Source organism: Glycine soja, chromosome 13 (genome assembly GCF_004193775.1).
Source record: "Glycine soja cultivar W05 chromosome 13, ASM419377v2, whole genome shotgun sequence".
In the NCBI taxonomy this organism is placed as follows: domain Eukaryota; kingdom Viridiplantae; phylum Streptophyta; class Magnoliopsida; order Fabales; family Fabaceae; genus Glycine; species Glycine soja.
Window position 1 is genome coordinate 11,160,494 of NC_041014.1, and position 16,902 is coordinate 11,177,395.

At 32.9% G+C, this 16,902-nt stretch overlaps 1 protein-coding gene across 5 annotated transcripts; it reads right to left on the reverse strand.

Annotated features, from left to right (window-relative positions):
• Window positions 1-231: 231 nt before the first annotated feature.
• LOC114382475 (TOM1-like protein 3) lies at window positions 232-8,346 on the reverse strand. Of its 5 annotated transcripts, none has more exons than XM_028341928.1 (11): window positions 8,167-8,346; window positions 7,547-7,702; window positions 7,410-7,475; window positions 6,381-6,459; window positions 6,002-6,097; window positions 5,552-5,665; window positions 4,857-5,002; window positions 4,093-4,174; window positions 3,107-3,192; window positions 1,308-1,499; window positions 232-1,091 (listed from the first exon to the last, which is right to left on the reverse strand). In XM_028341928.1, the coding sequence occupies exons 2-11, from the start codon at window positions 7,654-7,656 to the stop codon at window positions 470-472; spliced, it is 1,593 nt and encodes a 530-aa protein (XP_028197729.1). In that variant the 5' UTR covers window positions 7,657-7,702; window positions 8,167-8,346; the 3' UTR covers window positions 232-469. The 5 variants fall into 5 exon arrangements, with proteins under 5 accessions (XP_028197729.1, XP_028197730.1, XP_028197732.1 ...); XM_028341929.1 differs by having other exon boundaries at window positions 8,164-8,346; XM_028341931.1 differs by lacking the exon at window positions 6,002-6,097.
• Between the last annotated feature and the right edge of the window lie 8,556 nt (window positions 8,347-16,902).

Below are 16,902 nucleotides of genomic sequence, written 5' to 3' on the forward strand. Positions count from 1 at the left end.
TTACGTAAAGGGTCATTTTATAACTTTCAATAAATAAGGAACTATTTTATAACTTCTAAAAAATAAAGAACCAAAATTACAATCTAAAATAAAGATAGGGAAGCATGTGAATAATTTAGCCTATTATGTACTATTCTGCAGGCCTCACTACTCTACTACTCGTAGGCCATGAATAGATAGATACCTTGCTTAGCCTTTCCAAATTCAAATTTTCCATTGAATAATAAAAAATGGAAAAGAAATTCTGATGCAATCCAATATTATTGAAAAATCGAGCAAACATTCAATATGAGCAATATACATGAATATATGCAGCAACGTATTGATTAAACCAGGTACATGCATGGACAAACCATAATCGAATATTATTGAAGACCACCATAAAATGAGTCGTCTCAGTGACCAGAAGCAAAACCTGATGAAAAACATTCATAAGCTGCACCACCGTAAGCAATACAAACCAAATCTCTCAAAATGGCCTACTGGGTTTGGAAGAGGATGAGGTTTTAGATTTTGCAAAGTCAACTAGATCTTTAAAAAGGACATCTTCTGTCTTCTCTTGTTTGGTTGGAGTAGATGAATTCAGAGACAAATTCTGGGTTTGTGCCAACAAGCTGTCATCTGCGGAACTGAACCCAGAACTTGAATGAGGAACACCTTGTTGCTCAAAAAACTGCTGTCTCTGATTATAGCTTGAAGGGGGCGGCAGAAGGAAGCCTGGAGATTGTGTTTCCAAGGGAGATAGAGGAAGGCTTTCTGAGGATTTATTGATGGGAGGTGGTTCATCATACACAGGCTGTTTGCTTAAAATTCGCGATGGAGTACTTGGGGAATAAGGTGGAGAGGAAGATAGTGTTGCAGCGGTTGAGGCAGGATTAGTAGGACTAGAATGAAGGGGCACGGCATATGAAGTTGGTTCAGATTGTTCATGGGATGCTTCTGTTTTGTATGCATCACCACTGAGATAGTCAATCATACCAGCATCTGTGAAGATTGGTTTCTTTGGTGCTGGTGGTGGAGGAAGAATTGGGTTTACTCTCACGGGTTCTGCCTTGGCATTGGCTCTCTGTGCATTCGTATCTCGTGAGGACCTGAACTCATGGTATATAAACAAGTAATCACAAAGACTAAATTGAAAAAATAAAATGGCAAATGAAGACAGTAAGGAATATATATCAACCAGTGTATCAACTATCAAATGAATCATGCCTTAGACAGGTAACCAACATGATCCGATATAACTGTGAATCCACTAAGAGAAAGAAACTAGCCACCAGTTAAATAAAATGCAGCAATTTTTAGGTCACCTATGGGCTAGTTGGGCAAAATCAACGTCTGACTCATCCTCTTCATTGGTTACATATACAAGTGGCAGAGTTGACGTTTCTGTTCCTCTTGTGCCTGTATCTGGAGTTCCTTTTACAATATTGTCATGTTGACAAAGCACTCGCTGAAGACTGTCATTCAGTGCCAATCCCTGACCTAAAAGCTGCTCATCCCTGAAAGAGAAGCAAACTGTTGAGCTTGTAGGACATAACAGAAAAACTGTGTATTTCTCTTCTTATTCGTTGACTCAAAGACTGTGCGTGTATATATAGATACAAAAAAGATAAGCTAATAAAAAGGAAAAGACTAATCAAAATCTAATCTAAATCTTAGATATAATCCTACTAGATAAGATTAAAGTTTCCTACTTTCCTAGAAATAAGCTAACATATCTCTTAATCTCTATCATATCATAAACAGAATCATATCTTAATCTCTAGCATATTATAACAGAATCATATTATAATCTCTACCATATCTTAATCTCACAATACCGGTGTGCAGAGTACGACACCAAAAACTGAAGATTCTTCTTCTAACTCATGTTGCGGGGGATCAGACTTAAACCCATGACAAGAATGCAAGGACATTAGAGACTCAGATATCAGCACAATAGGACTTGAAACAAGCAGAGGAAGAGCCAAAGAGTCACAGCTTCCAACACTCCCCCTCAAGCTAACTATGCTTTTAGCTTGTTACAATACATTACCATTCAAACTGAACTCATTAGACGGTGGCTGAAAACAGTTGGGTGATAAACTGATGTCCATGACAATAATGGATGGGACTAGTAAGCAGTTGCCAAAAAAGATGGTTCTTGACCAGATCGAACCCCAAGGACTGTAATTGAGTCAATAATTAGGACAATGCCAGTGCATTTGGGACAGACAGACAAGGACAGACCAATCATATGCCCAAAGTTCTACTTTCCAAATTCAGTAGGCAAAAGCTTAACCATGAAGAATCCACACTCGCAGCAAGCATCGAAAAACCTCCATGTGATAGTGTAACCGGTTCCTGCTACTATCACCATTGTTCTAGTGTTTTATCTCTAACAAAAAAGAATTTGAGAAGTAATCAAACACACGATGGATCTGAGATCAAACACAACAAGACGAATCTCATATTGAAACTCCAAATCAAAGAAACAAAATAGGAAGCTCTGAAAATATGAGAAAAGGAGAGAGAGATTTGTTTGTGTTTTTCTTTTTTAAGAGAAATGCTAAAAGAATAATGGAATCATAAGCGAAGAAGAAAAAGACTCTCATGGCAGAAGAAGAAACTGAATTAGTGGGAAAAAGACTTGGAGGGAGAAGAAAATAAAAATTGATAAAGATCGAAGAAAAACTCTCTCATGGCAGCAGTAGATAATTTTGTTCATGGAGGATGGCATGGCTCGGGACCATGTTGAGATTGAAGAACATAGCTGAAAAGCTGTGTATTTCTCTTCTTGTTCAATGACTCAAAGACTGTGAGTATATATAGATACAAAAAAAGAAAAGCTAGTAAAAGACTAATCAAAATCTAATCTAAATCTTAGATATAATCCTACTAGATAATATAAAAGTTTCCTAATTTCCTAGAAATAAGCTAAGATATCTCTTAATCTCTACCATATCATAAACAGAATCATATCTTAATCTCTACCATATTATAATAAAATCATATCTTGTTATATCTCCTAAATCTCTATCATATCATATCTTAACACAAACATTACAGCCATTCTTCTTAATTACACAGACAAATTGGACTTGGTCATCTTAAAGAATATTCTTACGAAGTCTCATTTACAAGAAGCATAACACGCTTTTGGTATGAGCGACACTGGTCAACAAGTTCAGCAATCACCTCCTGGTTCTCAACCTGCATATTTTGTCCAGAATATTAATAAACAAATTAGTATTGACTACTTGCCATAACTGCTTTGCGCTGGACAAAAGTCAAAGCATGCAAAATTTGAAGCTCGTAACATTCTCACCTAACAGACATTTTATAGTAATCCAAAATTTGAAAGATGCAAACTTCCTAAACACTTATAATTAGAATCTGGCTAATACTCTAACATTAACTTGTTTATTTTCAATTTCAGCAACTGCAACAAATCATCATTCATATGTGGGGGTTGGCTTTGATGATCAATCATGCCATTAGGGGCTTATTTCAATTTGCTAAACTGGGATACATCACATATCCAATCTTTCAAACTCCACAGTAATACAGTAATACACAAGTAGCATAATATTACATCATGCATACATTTAGGAAACCACTAATCAACATCAAGGTGTCTGCTAGATTTAAAGGATTAAACACACAAAATGGTAAGTGGAATGTCACTACTGTCAACTGATTACCACTAGCTTTAAGAGTTGGTTTGGTAGGGAAGTTCTGTTATGTATTCTAATTGTGTAATAGAGTGAAGAGGGAAGAGAGCTTATAGGAAATAATTATATAGAGTACGGAGTACAGGACAACTCATTCCCTGGGATTTTTAAATTTAAGTCAATTCCACTGTAAATCCATCATACTGATTACTAATTGAGTAATTGATATCACACTGATATCAGTAGCTGCAGTGAATAAATACAGTATATATACAGATCTCTCTTTGAGATACGATCTAGTTTCTGTCACATACTAAATGCATCAACTTCAAAATTCAAACATATATTTTCATAAACAATAATAACAGAATAAAAGTTCCAGAATGAAGATAGCCAGAGAGTAGACAAGGACAACAACAACATAAAAAAATTGCATCACCTCAGGATTTTTAGGATCCAAGGCATTAACCATTTCAGTCAATACATCTGCCAGCCCTTGAGCATTCTGGATCTCTGGCAAACTGATTAAAAGAAAGTTTAGGGGATAAACACCAATACAACTCAAGATGGTGAATCTTCACAGTTAGATACTAGTCTACATTGATTATAATAAAACTATCCTCCTAGTCCTATGCTTTCTTTTCTGAGAATAGACAGAAGTTATCAATGGAAGGCAATGACAATTTCATTATAATCACTCAAATATAAGCCAAATTTTAGAAGCAAACCCATTATCCAAAATTTACAGGGTACAAAAACTAAAAAAAAAAAGTAAAAAACAGCGAGCAAAGAATTAAGCAAGGAACAGAGAATAATGACACTGAATAATATTCTGTTATATTCATATAACAATGTGATATGTTAAGATCTGATACAAAGTAGAAAGAACTAATGCCTATTAATAGTATACTATAACTAGATTGCTAACCCTAATTAAATATGAAAATAAATCATGAAATATAAGAAAATATGGAAACAACTAAAAGTGATCATCTAAAATATGTTCGTGTTATATTGATAAGATAAATAATGATACTGTGAGATGTTTTCTAGTTATTCTGACACCTTTACATATAATAAGATTTATAAGGTGGAGACACAAACTATGTTACTTTCATGCACATGTAAAATGTTTAAAACTAATAACACTATTAGCCACACAAAACAAACAAAGGATTACAACAGTACAAACATGAAGAGTACCTAAGGCCAGATGCATCTGAATGAAGAGAAGCCTGAATAGAAGCATCATCATATTCTGCAGCAGCAAGATGAACTGGCAGGGTTTGGGGAGGAGTGAAGAAAGGAGCACTATTCTCTTCTCGTGGGGGAAATTCAACTCCAGCAGACTGCCAATTATTAAAATTAATACATTACAGAAATTGAATATCAATGTCTTAGCTCCAATCCAAATAGAAGCAATTTAATAATATAATTTGTGCGAATGAGCACATACATATCGGCACATGTATTGATTTATTAATGAGAAAATCAATAACATACAGGAGCAGATTTAAACATTTTTGTGAAGCTAGTCCAACAATACAACTTACTAAAAATAATCTGGGAAGGGCAGGGGAAACACTGATGATATGTGAAAATAAATTTTGACACATCATAATAAAGTGCATGCTAATGTGGTTCTGGATTAAGGCAGCAATTAAAAAAATATGTTCCAACAGGTATAAAACAATTGACATTATCATTCATTACAGTATGTATGTACATGAATAAAAAATAGAATGTCAATATATACATACATATATATATATATATATATATATATATATATATATATATATACACACACATACATACATACATTTAAAATAGAATTACCACTTTAAAATTTAGAATAACACTAAGAAAGCAATATCAAAATTTACAACGGCAATCACCTTTAATTCATTATATGCTGCAAGGTACTGTGGATATTTTCCACTTGGTCCTCCAAAAGCTTCTTGCCATGTATCAATCAAAATCAATATCTTTTCCCTCACACGTAAGTCTGGCTGTACAATATAGGATTAAAAAAATGCAACACTTGATAAGCAAGTTTTTCATTTGAAACATAAAGCTGCAGAAATGACAGTAAACTATAAAAGAAATGTGTCAAGAATAGTTGGCACTTGGCACACCCAAGTCAAGCTGTCAACTAAGTTGGTCAGCATTTAAAAGTCATTGGAGTCTGTTGTGTGTATATTATCTATAAGTACTCCTCTAAGGCTCTAGGCACTTATTGAGCCTGGGCTACCTTGTCTCTGGATAGGACAGTGATCTTTCACCCTAAAAATTTCTCTTAAAAAATAATTATAAAAGAAACATCCAGTATCAAAAGTCCATAATACCTTCTTCACTATTTTAACCATTTCATGTAAGATATCCTGTTCAATGATCTGCTGAAATACACTGTCACCACAATTTTTACTAAGGGTTTCCAGTGCCTACATCAAATATTTGGATACAAAATGTCCATGTCAGGTAACCAGTGTTTTGTTACCACTTGCACAAACAATGAATATGAATTTTTGGAAGCACTTTATTCATAATATCTTGCATGCAGACAGAATGACAGATCGGAAGACTTTTACATAATTTACTCAATTTAGAATATATAACTTAATTCATGATATCAAACTGAATGAATTGCTTAATAATTATCAAGAAATAAAAGAACAAAAATACTGACAAAAAGAGACAGAAGCTGTATTTTGAAAAAATACTGACAAAAAGAGCCAAAAGTTGTATTTGGGGATTTTTACTGCTCAAACGCTTCTTAAGTATCTTTATTGCATCCTTTGCTTGCCTGCAAATTAAATCAGTTCAACATTGAATATGAGGAAAATGTAAAAGGAATCCCATGAGAAAAATTCAAAATAAGGGTTGAAGCAATTTTATACTTTGAGATCGAAAACAAAAAAAAGGAAGATAAACTCAAAAGAGGCTTAATCTCATTTCTGGCCCTCCTATTTCAACAAAGATTAACAGCTTTCAAATTGATGCAATTATACCCCTCATCTATGGTTGGCGTGGCACTATCTGTACTTAAGTAGGGGATTTAATTGTATCAATTCAGAAACTATTGGGATAACATTGTTGCAACTGATAAAGAAATGACCAAGATCAAATATTAGGGAAACTAAGCAGACCAAAAGTGTAACTAAGCTTCCACTATACTACAAATTTTAGAATCATAACATGAAACCATTCTCTGTTGTTTGATAAGAACATTTATACTCACCAACATACAATTCTCCGGCCATAAAAATCTTAAGGGGAAAATATATATCAGTTATATTAGCACTGCCCAAGTTGTCAGTATGGTATTCCCTTAGCATGCATAAGTCCCCGAGGACTCCAACAATAAATTTTGATCCAGTCCCTAAAACATGGTGCTCCCTAAATGGGAAACCAAAGGGGTGTTCAGCATTTCATTAGCAAATAATTCAGCCCATTTAAAATAAAGAAAAGGAAATAAAATCTAAGAAACAACAGAAAACGAGGCCAGTGTATGAGATATAAATGCAGAATAAAGGTGGCATCATCCAATAAGATTAAGATGAGCCATAGGGATTAACTGTTCCATTTTCCTACACAACACGGAACACTTTCCAGCAAACCAAGAAAAACACCATCCACCCGCCCCCCCAAACATGGAATTCTCCAAACCAAATCAACCACCATGGTATATAAGCACAGTGGAAATGTTTATTTGTGGAACAATCACTTAAAAATTTACTCGTGGTGCAAGATTACCAAAATACATGGCCAATCAAGCAGCTAGTTTCCTGGTCATTTCTTAATAGATAAATAAAGCATATCCTGAAACCAATAGAACAGATTAATAGATAAATAAATGGATTACAGGAATAAGGCAAAACAAAGAAAGATACCTAGGGTCCATATTAATTATATCACACAACTCTATGTTAATTGCCCAGTCTGGACCAATCAGCATGTCACTAGTTGCTCTCTCAGCACAGGCTGCTGCATTGTTAGCCATTTCCCTCTCCCTCAAATAAACTCCTCAATCTCAATTCAAACCTTCTCTGCAAAGAGAAACCCAATGTGATATCGTTAACAAGATAAAGCCAAAGCAACCATATAGAAAAAAAAAAAATACCATGAAATAAAACTTTGGAATGCACCATACGTAATAGTAGTCTAATCTAACCAGAGGTTTCACTCACAATCTACGATTCAAAATATCACAATTTTCAAAATGAAGAAATAAAAGAATGCAGCAGAAGGGATCCACCATCCACCCAGTTATTAAAAAAAAAAACCTATAATTGAAACCAGAAACTCATTCTACCAATTTAGCCTAAAATAATATCATTCTCATCCATCAAAAAATAATAATATTGTAAAAAAATGCTAAAGCCTGAAAAAACAAGGCAATGTTGTGAACAGAGCAATCTCAAATTCTCAGTCTCTCTGGTTATCAACGTGTGAGGAAAATAAAAAGGAAAAACGATCAGATAGGTCATAAGGAGTGAAATTAACTAACCACCTTCAATTATCAAATGAAAAACCCGTCGAATCGAAATTGAAATGGAATTCGAATCAGAAGCGATTGGGATATGTGATGCAAGAATGAGGAAGCCGCAGCTTCGGGATTGGGCAATGGGGATTGTTGGCGTCACTTGTCAGGTGTGGTTTGCTTCACTTTTTTTTATGTATCCTTTCATATTGAACTTTTCTTCAAAAATATTCCTCTCTTATTAAATTCTAGGTTGTTCTCATATATAACATTAATAAATATAAATACAAGAAAATTTCTACTAATTTTATTTTATTATTTTTAAAATATTTTTTTGTTTAATTGATGTTTTGATTTTAATGATTCTTTCTTATTTTTATATAAAGTTTTAATAAAGGATAAATTGAAAAAAAATAGTTTAATTGATACAATTAAATGTTATTAATTAATTTTTTTAGTTAGTGTGACGTTTTTTTTTATATTTGATACGGAAGAAATATTGACTTATTTGATTTATTTAGTTTAAAGTAAATAGGTGAAAATTAGAATAAAAATAAAATTATTAAAGATATGTTTGGTTTTCATTTTTTGTTTTTATTTTCTGTTTTTCACTATTAGAATTCTGAAACATGTTTGATTTGATTTCTGGTTTTCTGCTTTTAAGAAATAAAAACATTGAAAATTCGTTTTAAAAAAAAAATTATATTTTTAGATTTGCTTAAAATTACATTCCTTCGCACCGCATTTTCATTTTATCTAAAATAAGGTTCATAATTTCAACTCAAAACAAGATTTTATTATTTCTCAGTTTTGATTTGTTTGAGAAAATATTTTCATTGAAAATGTTTTTAAAAATTCAACCTAACATATTTTCATCATCATTTTCTTCAGTAAAAATGAAAAAAAAAAAGACAAACCAAATACTCCCTAAGTGATTTGATTTGAATGTAATAGAATTTAAAATATATTCTTAGAATTAGAAAGAGATGAGAAACATTAAAATATATTATCGCGGTGCATTTCTGATATTCATGATTTCATTCCTTGAAAAAAATCACATACTATATTTAGTAAATTTATTTGGTTGATCATAAATATTATTATATAAGTTTTTTGAGAATATATATAAAAGTAACATACTATATTTATCATAATTTTTAATTATTTACGTTCTCAAATCATTATTGTTAATAAGCGCTCATAGTGTAATAGTTAATGAATTAAAAAAAAGAAAGTAATTATAGTGCAGATCATGAGAAAGCTTAAAAACATCATAGATAACATAATTGTGTATCTTAATAAAAGAAATCTCCTTCTAGTTCCTTAATCAATACTTTAAGAAATCCCAAGGAGTTGATTGAGTAAAACAAGATAAAATTTGGCACCTCACGGGACGGTCATAGGTTGGAACCCTGCCTATCCCTTTGGGGTGAGCTAAATGTGATATGTAAGGGTTCTTTGAGTCCAAAGGCTTTCCCTATTTTGGATTAGAGTGTCATCTCCCCCCTAAATTAAATGATATTATTTGTATAAATATTTAATTGGATGTATTATTTGTCATCATGTTTGTATCATTCACGTAAATAAAAATTTATTATTTCTGTAAATATTTAATTTTCTTATTTTTTTCGTAAAAAACTCAGATTTTTTATAGTCTCTTATGTTAATTAATTGAAATATCTATTATTCATTGGATTAGTTTAATATGCATTGATATTTTTTATTATTTATTATTTTTGTGTTTTGAGTTGTATAATAATGTGTTGAAATTGGATTTTTAGTATATGAATATTTTTTTACTTATTATTTTGTGTTTTGAGTTATATAATTAGTATATCTTGTGTTGAAAATATTTTTTTAGTAAATGAATATTGTTTTAGTATTTTGGCCCCCTAAAAAATTGTGGTCAAGCTCTAACACTGTTCGAAAAGACTCTGATATACAAATGAAAGTTTGTCAACTAAAATGGGAGATTAAGAAAGACAAAATTGTGTCTTCAAAATTCTCAATAAGTTCTTTGTGTTTCTACGTACCAAAAGTTTTAAAAAGACAACTCAGAAACAATAGCTAGAATTTTCCATTTTTGCTCAAAAGACTAGGGATAAATGTTCATGATATAACAACGAGCGAAGTTGTGAGACTCATATTGTTATTATAGGAATATCTATCCCAAAAAAGGAAGGTATAGTGACCTTTAATTTAAGGACACTAGTCAATTGGATACCAAAATTAAGCTCATCTTGTGATGCAGGCTTATTTGTTGAAAAGTGGAGAAAAGGACAATGCTTCATGAAGAGTGACTGTTGAAAATCTATGATGGGGAAGCTAAAATACCTTTTTGATCATCTAAAAGAATGGACGAAGCTTGTATTTGCGATGAATTAGGAAAGATAAGAGAAGGTGGAGAAATCCTCATTACTCCATAGGATTAATATTCTGAACCTGTTATGGAAAAGAAAGCTATAGCGAGTATAGATGGAGATGCGCATGCTTATTTAGGAAATTTTGCAGTAAAACTTTCTGAACAAGGCTCTAGAAATAATAGCATTATGATGTTCAGAACAAGGATGCTTACGCTAAAGTAATTGTAGATGCACTGACTAAGCTCAGAATCCACCCATCAACTTTCAGCAAAGCACATAAGCTTTTAGAAGGATATTGTGGAGATTGTTCTGAAGATGCCTAAGGACAGTTGTTGCTACGTACTGAAGTATGGTTGTTGAGGCTCAAAAGTAATTATTCAAGGATAAGACTTAGAGTATGTCTGTAAATCAGGTGAAAAATAACTTTTGAGACAAAAGTATTTTTGCAAAAGAACATGCATAACAATTTTAATGGCAAATCAAACAACACACTTAGTTGGAGAAGAAGAAACCTTTTTCTCAGCATTGGAACTCATCTTAATTAGGTCCTGATGTTGAAGAAAAAGAAAGCATTAATGAAGGAATCTAAAAGAAGTCGATTGACAATGTTCTAAAAGTAGTATATGAAGAGAAGATATATGAAATTGTTGCTCTTGAGGCTTTGTTTATATATATATATATATATATATATATATATATTCTTTATAATTTAGTATTTTTTTTATTTTTGTCACTGTAATTTTTTCTTTAATCCTTATAAAATATAATAATTTTATTTTTCATTCTTAAAATATTTTACATGACGCTTTGAACCATAAATAAATTATCTAAAACATTTTTAAAAAATAAATAAATAGAACAAACACCTTTTATAGAACTAAAACGTAAACAAAAATTTTATAAGAACAAAAATAAAAATAGTACTAAGTTGCCAGATTTAAAAAGTCATTTTAATATTTTTTTCATGAAGAAATTAATATACTAAAAAAATCCTCAATATAATTAAGTAGAAGATTTCATTACAAAAAGACCCGATTGAGTTCTATTGCTGAAAAAATAAACTCCTCCGAAAGGCTTGAAATGTCTTTTATTCAAGAGAAAAGACTCATGAGTCCATATTTGCTTCAAGTGATCACTTGAAGCAGTGGTGGTGCATCCAACAATTTTTTATAATTCTCAAAATACCCTTGATCGTGTTTTTTCTACAAAAACTGGTTTATTTCATTTTTATTTACATTGTTGCTTTCTTTGTTTCTCCATGATAGTATTGTGCGGTATTTGGAGCTTTGAGAGAGTTTGGGGTGTGGTGAAGTTAGAGATCTCTGCTTTGGTGTGTTATTTTTCGACCAAGGTACATATTTTATAGCTTTTGTGGGTATGGGTTTTTTTTTTGGGTACGGGAATGTCGGAATACACTGCTTCAAAGGCACGGAAGAACTTCTTCCACGAGGTTGCACGAAAGAAGGTTCCTTCGCAGTTGTAACATTAACTACGGAAGAACCTTCTTCCGTGCATTTCTGCAGAAGAACTTCTTCCGCTAGAGTGCATGGAAGAACCTTCTTTCGCAGTTGTTATTTTCAATTGCGGAAGAAGATTCTTCCGTGAGTTAATTTGTTTTTTGGTTTTTTTAATTTTTAGATTATTTTATATATGTCTATGTTATATTGGTTAATTCTATTTGTAATGTATGTCAAACATAAAATACGTAAGATATTATTATATTAATTGGTTGAAGTGTTGATTTTTCCGCCTAGATTGAAATATTTTTTGGTGATATGAACTATGTAGTTATAATGTTGAAATTAGGTAATTAAAAGTTGAAGTTTTTTTTTTGTTAAATTATTGATGTAGATAAAATATTTTTATTAGGTTGTTAAATCTTGAATTAGTCGATATTCATAGTTTGAAGTAATTATTTAGTCAATTTATTTAGGTTGTTGTATTGTTCAACTTATTTATTTGAATGTTGAATTAGGTGATAGTTATAGTTTGAATTAAGATGGACGAAGATCAATGGGCGTATGACAATACGATGTCTGAAGAAGTTGATATGGATTTTGAAGATGAACAACATTGTGGTGTGAATGAAGGACATGTTGATTGTTCAGACGCTTTTAATACTTCTCAGGTAATCATGTTGATCAGTTTTAGTTGTTTCGTTTAATGTATGATTTGTGTAAAAATTAATATGTCAAGGTTGCGTTGTAGGTCTTTGCAACCTGAGATGACGTTTTGCAGTGGGCTCGAACGGTTGCCCATGAAAACGGTTTTGTTGCAGTAATTATGAGGTCTGGTACATATACTGGTAGTAGAGAAAGAACTTCATTTGTGTTAATTGGGTGTGAAAGGAGCGGTCAGTACAAGTGTAGGAAGAAAGAATTTGTTAGAAGAGACACAGACACTGGGAAATGTGGTTGTCCCTTCAAGCTTCGTGGGAAACCAGTGCATGGAGGAGAAAGTTGGATGCTGAAGTTGATTTGTGGGATTCACAATCATGAATTGGCAAAGACCTTAGTTGGACATCCATATGCTGGGAGATTGACAAATGATGAGAAGAATATCATTGCTGAAATGACAAAGTCGAATGTGAAACCAAGAAACATCTTGCTAACGTTGAAGGAGCACAACACCAATAGTTGCACCACAATCAAACAAATCTACAATGCAAGAAGTGCATATCGTTCTTCAATAAGAGGAGATGACACTGAAATGCAACACCTAATGAGGCTTCTTGAACGTGATCAATACATTCATTGGTATAGATTGAAGGATGAAGTTGTGGTGTGTGATTTGTTTTGGTGTCACCCAGATGCAGTTAAGTTATGTAATGCGTGTCATCTTGTTTTATTGATAGACAGTACCTACAAAACAAATAGGTACAGACTCTCATTGCTTGACTTTGTGGGGGTGACACCAACAGGGATGACTTTCTCTGCTGGGTTTGCATACCTGGAGGGTGAGCGTGTGAACAATATTGTATGGGCATTGGAACAATTTCGAGGCCTGTTTTTAAGAAACGATTGCCTCCCTGTTGTTATTGTCTGATCGAGGCCGTACCTGAATCAAATAAACATTAAAAATGTAGTATCTAGGAAGTGATCCTAGATCGTCTCCCAACGAGGAATGGTTAACCAAACGTTCATAATAGATAGTAATAAAACAATAACGAATTGGGGGGGTTGTTTGTTTTTGTAAATTAAACAACGAGTAAATTTGAATTAGAAAATATCATAATTAAAACGCGTTGTTTCCCCTTGATTCACAAGCAAGTCTCTTATCCTAGGTTACGAAGATTTATCCTTTATCAGTTCAACCACTTAATTCAACCCTAAATTAAATTATTAAGCGAAATTTAACATAAGACATTCATTATGTGATTAAGCAACACATACACCAATTAATCATGGACGAAACTGATCATTAAGCATGAACGTAAATTAAGCATAGAGATAATTAATCAAGCACTAAGCATGCATAGAAAAATAGCAACAAATACAGAGTAATTGGTGAAGAGGAAGAACTAATCAGAATTCAATAGTAATAATAAAACCTCAAAGAGAGTTGTGCTTGATCCTCAAGAGAAAACAACGCTGGAGACTTAGCCTTCCATTAATCAGTAGAAAATGAAATTGCAGATTGAAACAGAAACGAATTTTATTGCTATGTGAATAGTAAAAACTGGAATTGCAAAACCTAAAATTATTCTTTCTCCCTAAAACGAAAAATGACTAAAACGAAAAAAGAGGACTAAAACTAGAACCTTGGTGCTGTTATATAGGTTCTTAGCCCCAAAGCTTACAAATTTGTTTTAAGTCCAAGCCCATAAATAAAATAAAATCTAGATAAGATAAGACAAAATCTAGATGAAATAATATCTAGATGACATAAAATCTAGATAAGATAAGATCTAGATGAAATAGTATCTAGATGAGATAAAATCTAGATATGATAATATAAAATCTAGATTAAATAATATCTAGATGAGATAAAATCTAGATAAGATAAGATTTGGTAGAATAAAATTGTCTGCTCTCTTCAAGTCCAAGCCCAATTCCGGATTCAAGTCCAATTGCTTATAATTCTCCTGAAATTAAATTAAAAATACAAAATTAATCCAGTATGCCCAAATGATAAAACTGCATAATTAATTTGACAATTAAGGCTAATCAGTAATTAAAATGGTGACAAAAAGGGTTAAGAAATATGAGAAAATGATGACACATCAAATCCCCTCACACTTAGCCTTTTGCACTCCTGGGCAAAATAAAAAAAGAAAACAAACCAAGGGACAAATCCAGAGACATTAAAGAGAAACAAACAGACACAACAACAATTACATATTTCTCAATGAATCTCAAGGAATGAAAAGAATGGGTAACATCCAACACGTAAAGAGTTAAAGAGTCAAGGCCGCCATGAAAATCATCCAAGCATCTCAAACATGGCAAAATAGTAAATCAGCTCAAGAATGAAAAGTGATAAAGTCTCATTAGATATGCACTCTATCTCTCAAGTGTCTAGGCTATTGTTTACTCTCAGAGCACATAGACTTGGCAAGACTCTAAAATTGACAACCACATCATAAGCACATGCACATGAGGATCAAAAGGTCTTTTAAGGTTGTAATGGGGCCAAGGACAAGGTAGATGAAAGTATAGGATGGTAGCTAAAACCCAAAGGAATAGAGGAGCAATGGGGAATAAGCGGGAAGTAAGAAAAAGTAATAAACCCCAAAACCAAAATTACAAATTAAGCTTTAAAAACTAACCCAAAACAAAATCAACCAAGTCCTCAAACCAATTCAAGTCTTCAAACCAAGACCTCCTTTATTCAACTTCATTCTTTTTCTGTTTTTTTTTTGTATTCTTTTTTTGTATTTTGAACGTGAACAGTAGCAATTGAAAGCAATTGAAAAATAAAGCAACAATTAGGCAATATATGTATACATCATCAAGTATGGCCAATAAAAATATATCATCCAATGAAACATACCCCCCCTCCCCCCCCCCCCCCCGCCCCTCACACTTATTCCCAAAACAATTCCAAAGCTCCAAAATTCCTTAAGGGTAGGGTGAAATCATGGTTTCTCACTTAAGGTTTGTAATGAGCTTCAAAACAAAGAAAGGGGAACATAGGCTCAAAGGGGCTATCAAAGGAATTAATTCAGGGTAGGCTCATTTGGCTAGAGGCTTATAAGAATAAAATGCCTAAATCATCTCCCAACATGCATGTGAAGCAAGAAGTATCAACAAGAGTCAAGTCAAGGCTATTGTGCAAGTAATCAATGGGGCCAAACACACTGAATAAAATAGATGATGATGGCTCAAATTCTCATCAAGGGTAAATCTATCACCTTCAATTCGAACTTTTAAAACTAACTTGACATGCAAAGAAAAACAAGGATTTCAATTCACAAAATGCCAATAAACTCCTATTTCAAAAACAATTACCCATTACCTGTACATAACCTATAATTCAAAGAGAACATGCAATGTTGTACACAAAACAAAAAACCAAAATAACAAAATTAACCTAGAAAAACCTAATAAAATTTGAACTAGAAAACCTAATAAAATTAAACTAGAATACCCAACAAAATTAAAGAACAATCTTCCCCCCCCCCCTCACACTTAAACAACACATTGTCCTCAATGTAACACAATCATAAGATTAAGAACAATCAAAGCAATCAATAAATTTGGACAAGTGCAATAAAAGTAAAGAAGGAGACAGAAAAAGAAAACTCCCTAAGTCATGGCGGAAGAGAAGTAGGGTGAAGTAAGGAGGTCTCCTCCACCACTACATCCGCTAAGGAGGGATTTGTGAGGAATGGTTTCAGCCGGTGTCCATTGACCTAGAAGCCCTTATCTCTGGATTCACTTTTGATCTCAATTGTACCATAAGGAAAAACATTAGTCACCACAAAAGGACCAATCCACTTTGACCTCAACTTACCACTCATGAGTCCGAGCCTAGAGTTATACAATAAAACTTTCTGTCCAACCACAAAGTCCTTCTTAGCTATCATGGAACTTCTTGGTCTTCTCCTTGTAGAATTTGGAATTCTCATAGACTTCTAAATGGATCTTATCTAGCTCACTTAGTTGCAACTTCCTTTCCTCTCCAACTTGATCAATAGAGAAGTTAAAGATCTTTACAGCCTAGTAGGCCTTGTGCTCTATCTCTACAGGAAGATGACATGCCTTTCCAAAGACAACCTGATAAGGAGACATTCCTATGGGTGCTTTGTAGGCAATCCTATGCGTCCAAAGAGCATCATCCAGCCTGGTGCTCTAATCCTTTTTGTTCGGCTGCACAATCTTCTCTAAGATCCTTTTTATCTCCCTGTTTGAAATCTCAGCCTGCCCATTAGTTTGAGGGTGGTAAGGTGTGGAAATTTTGT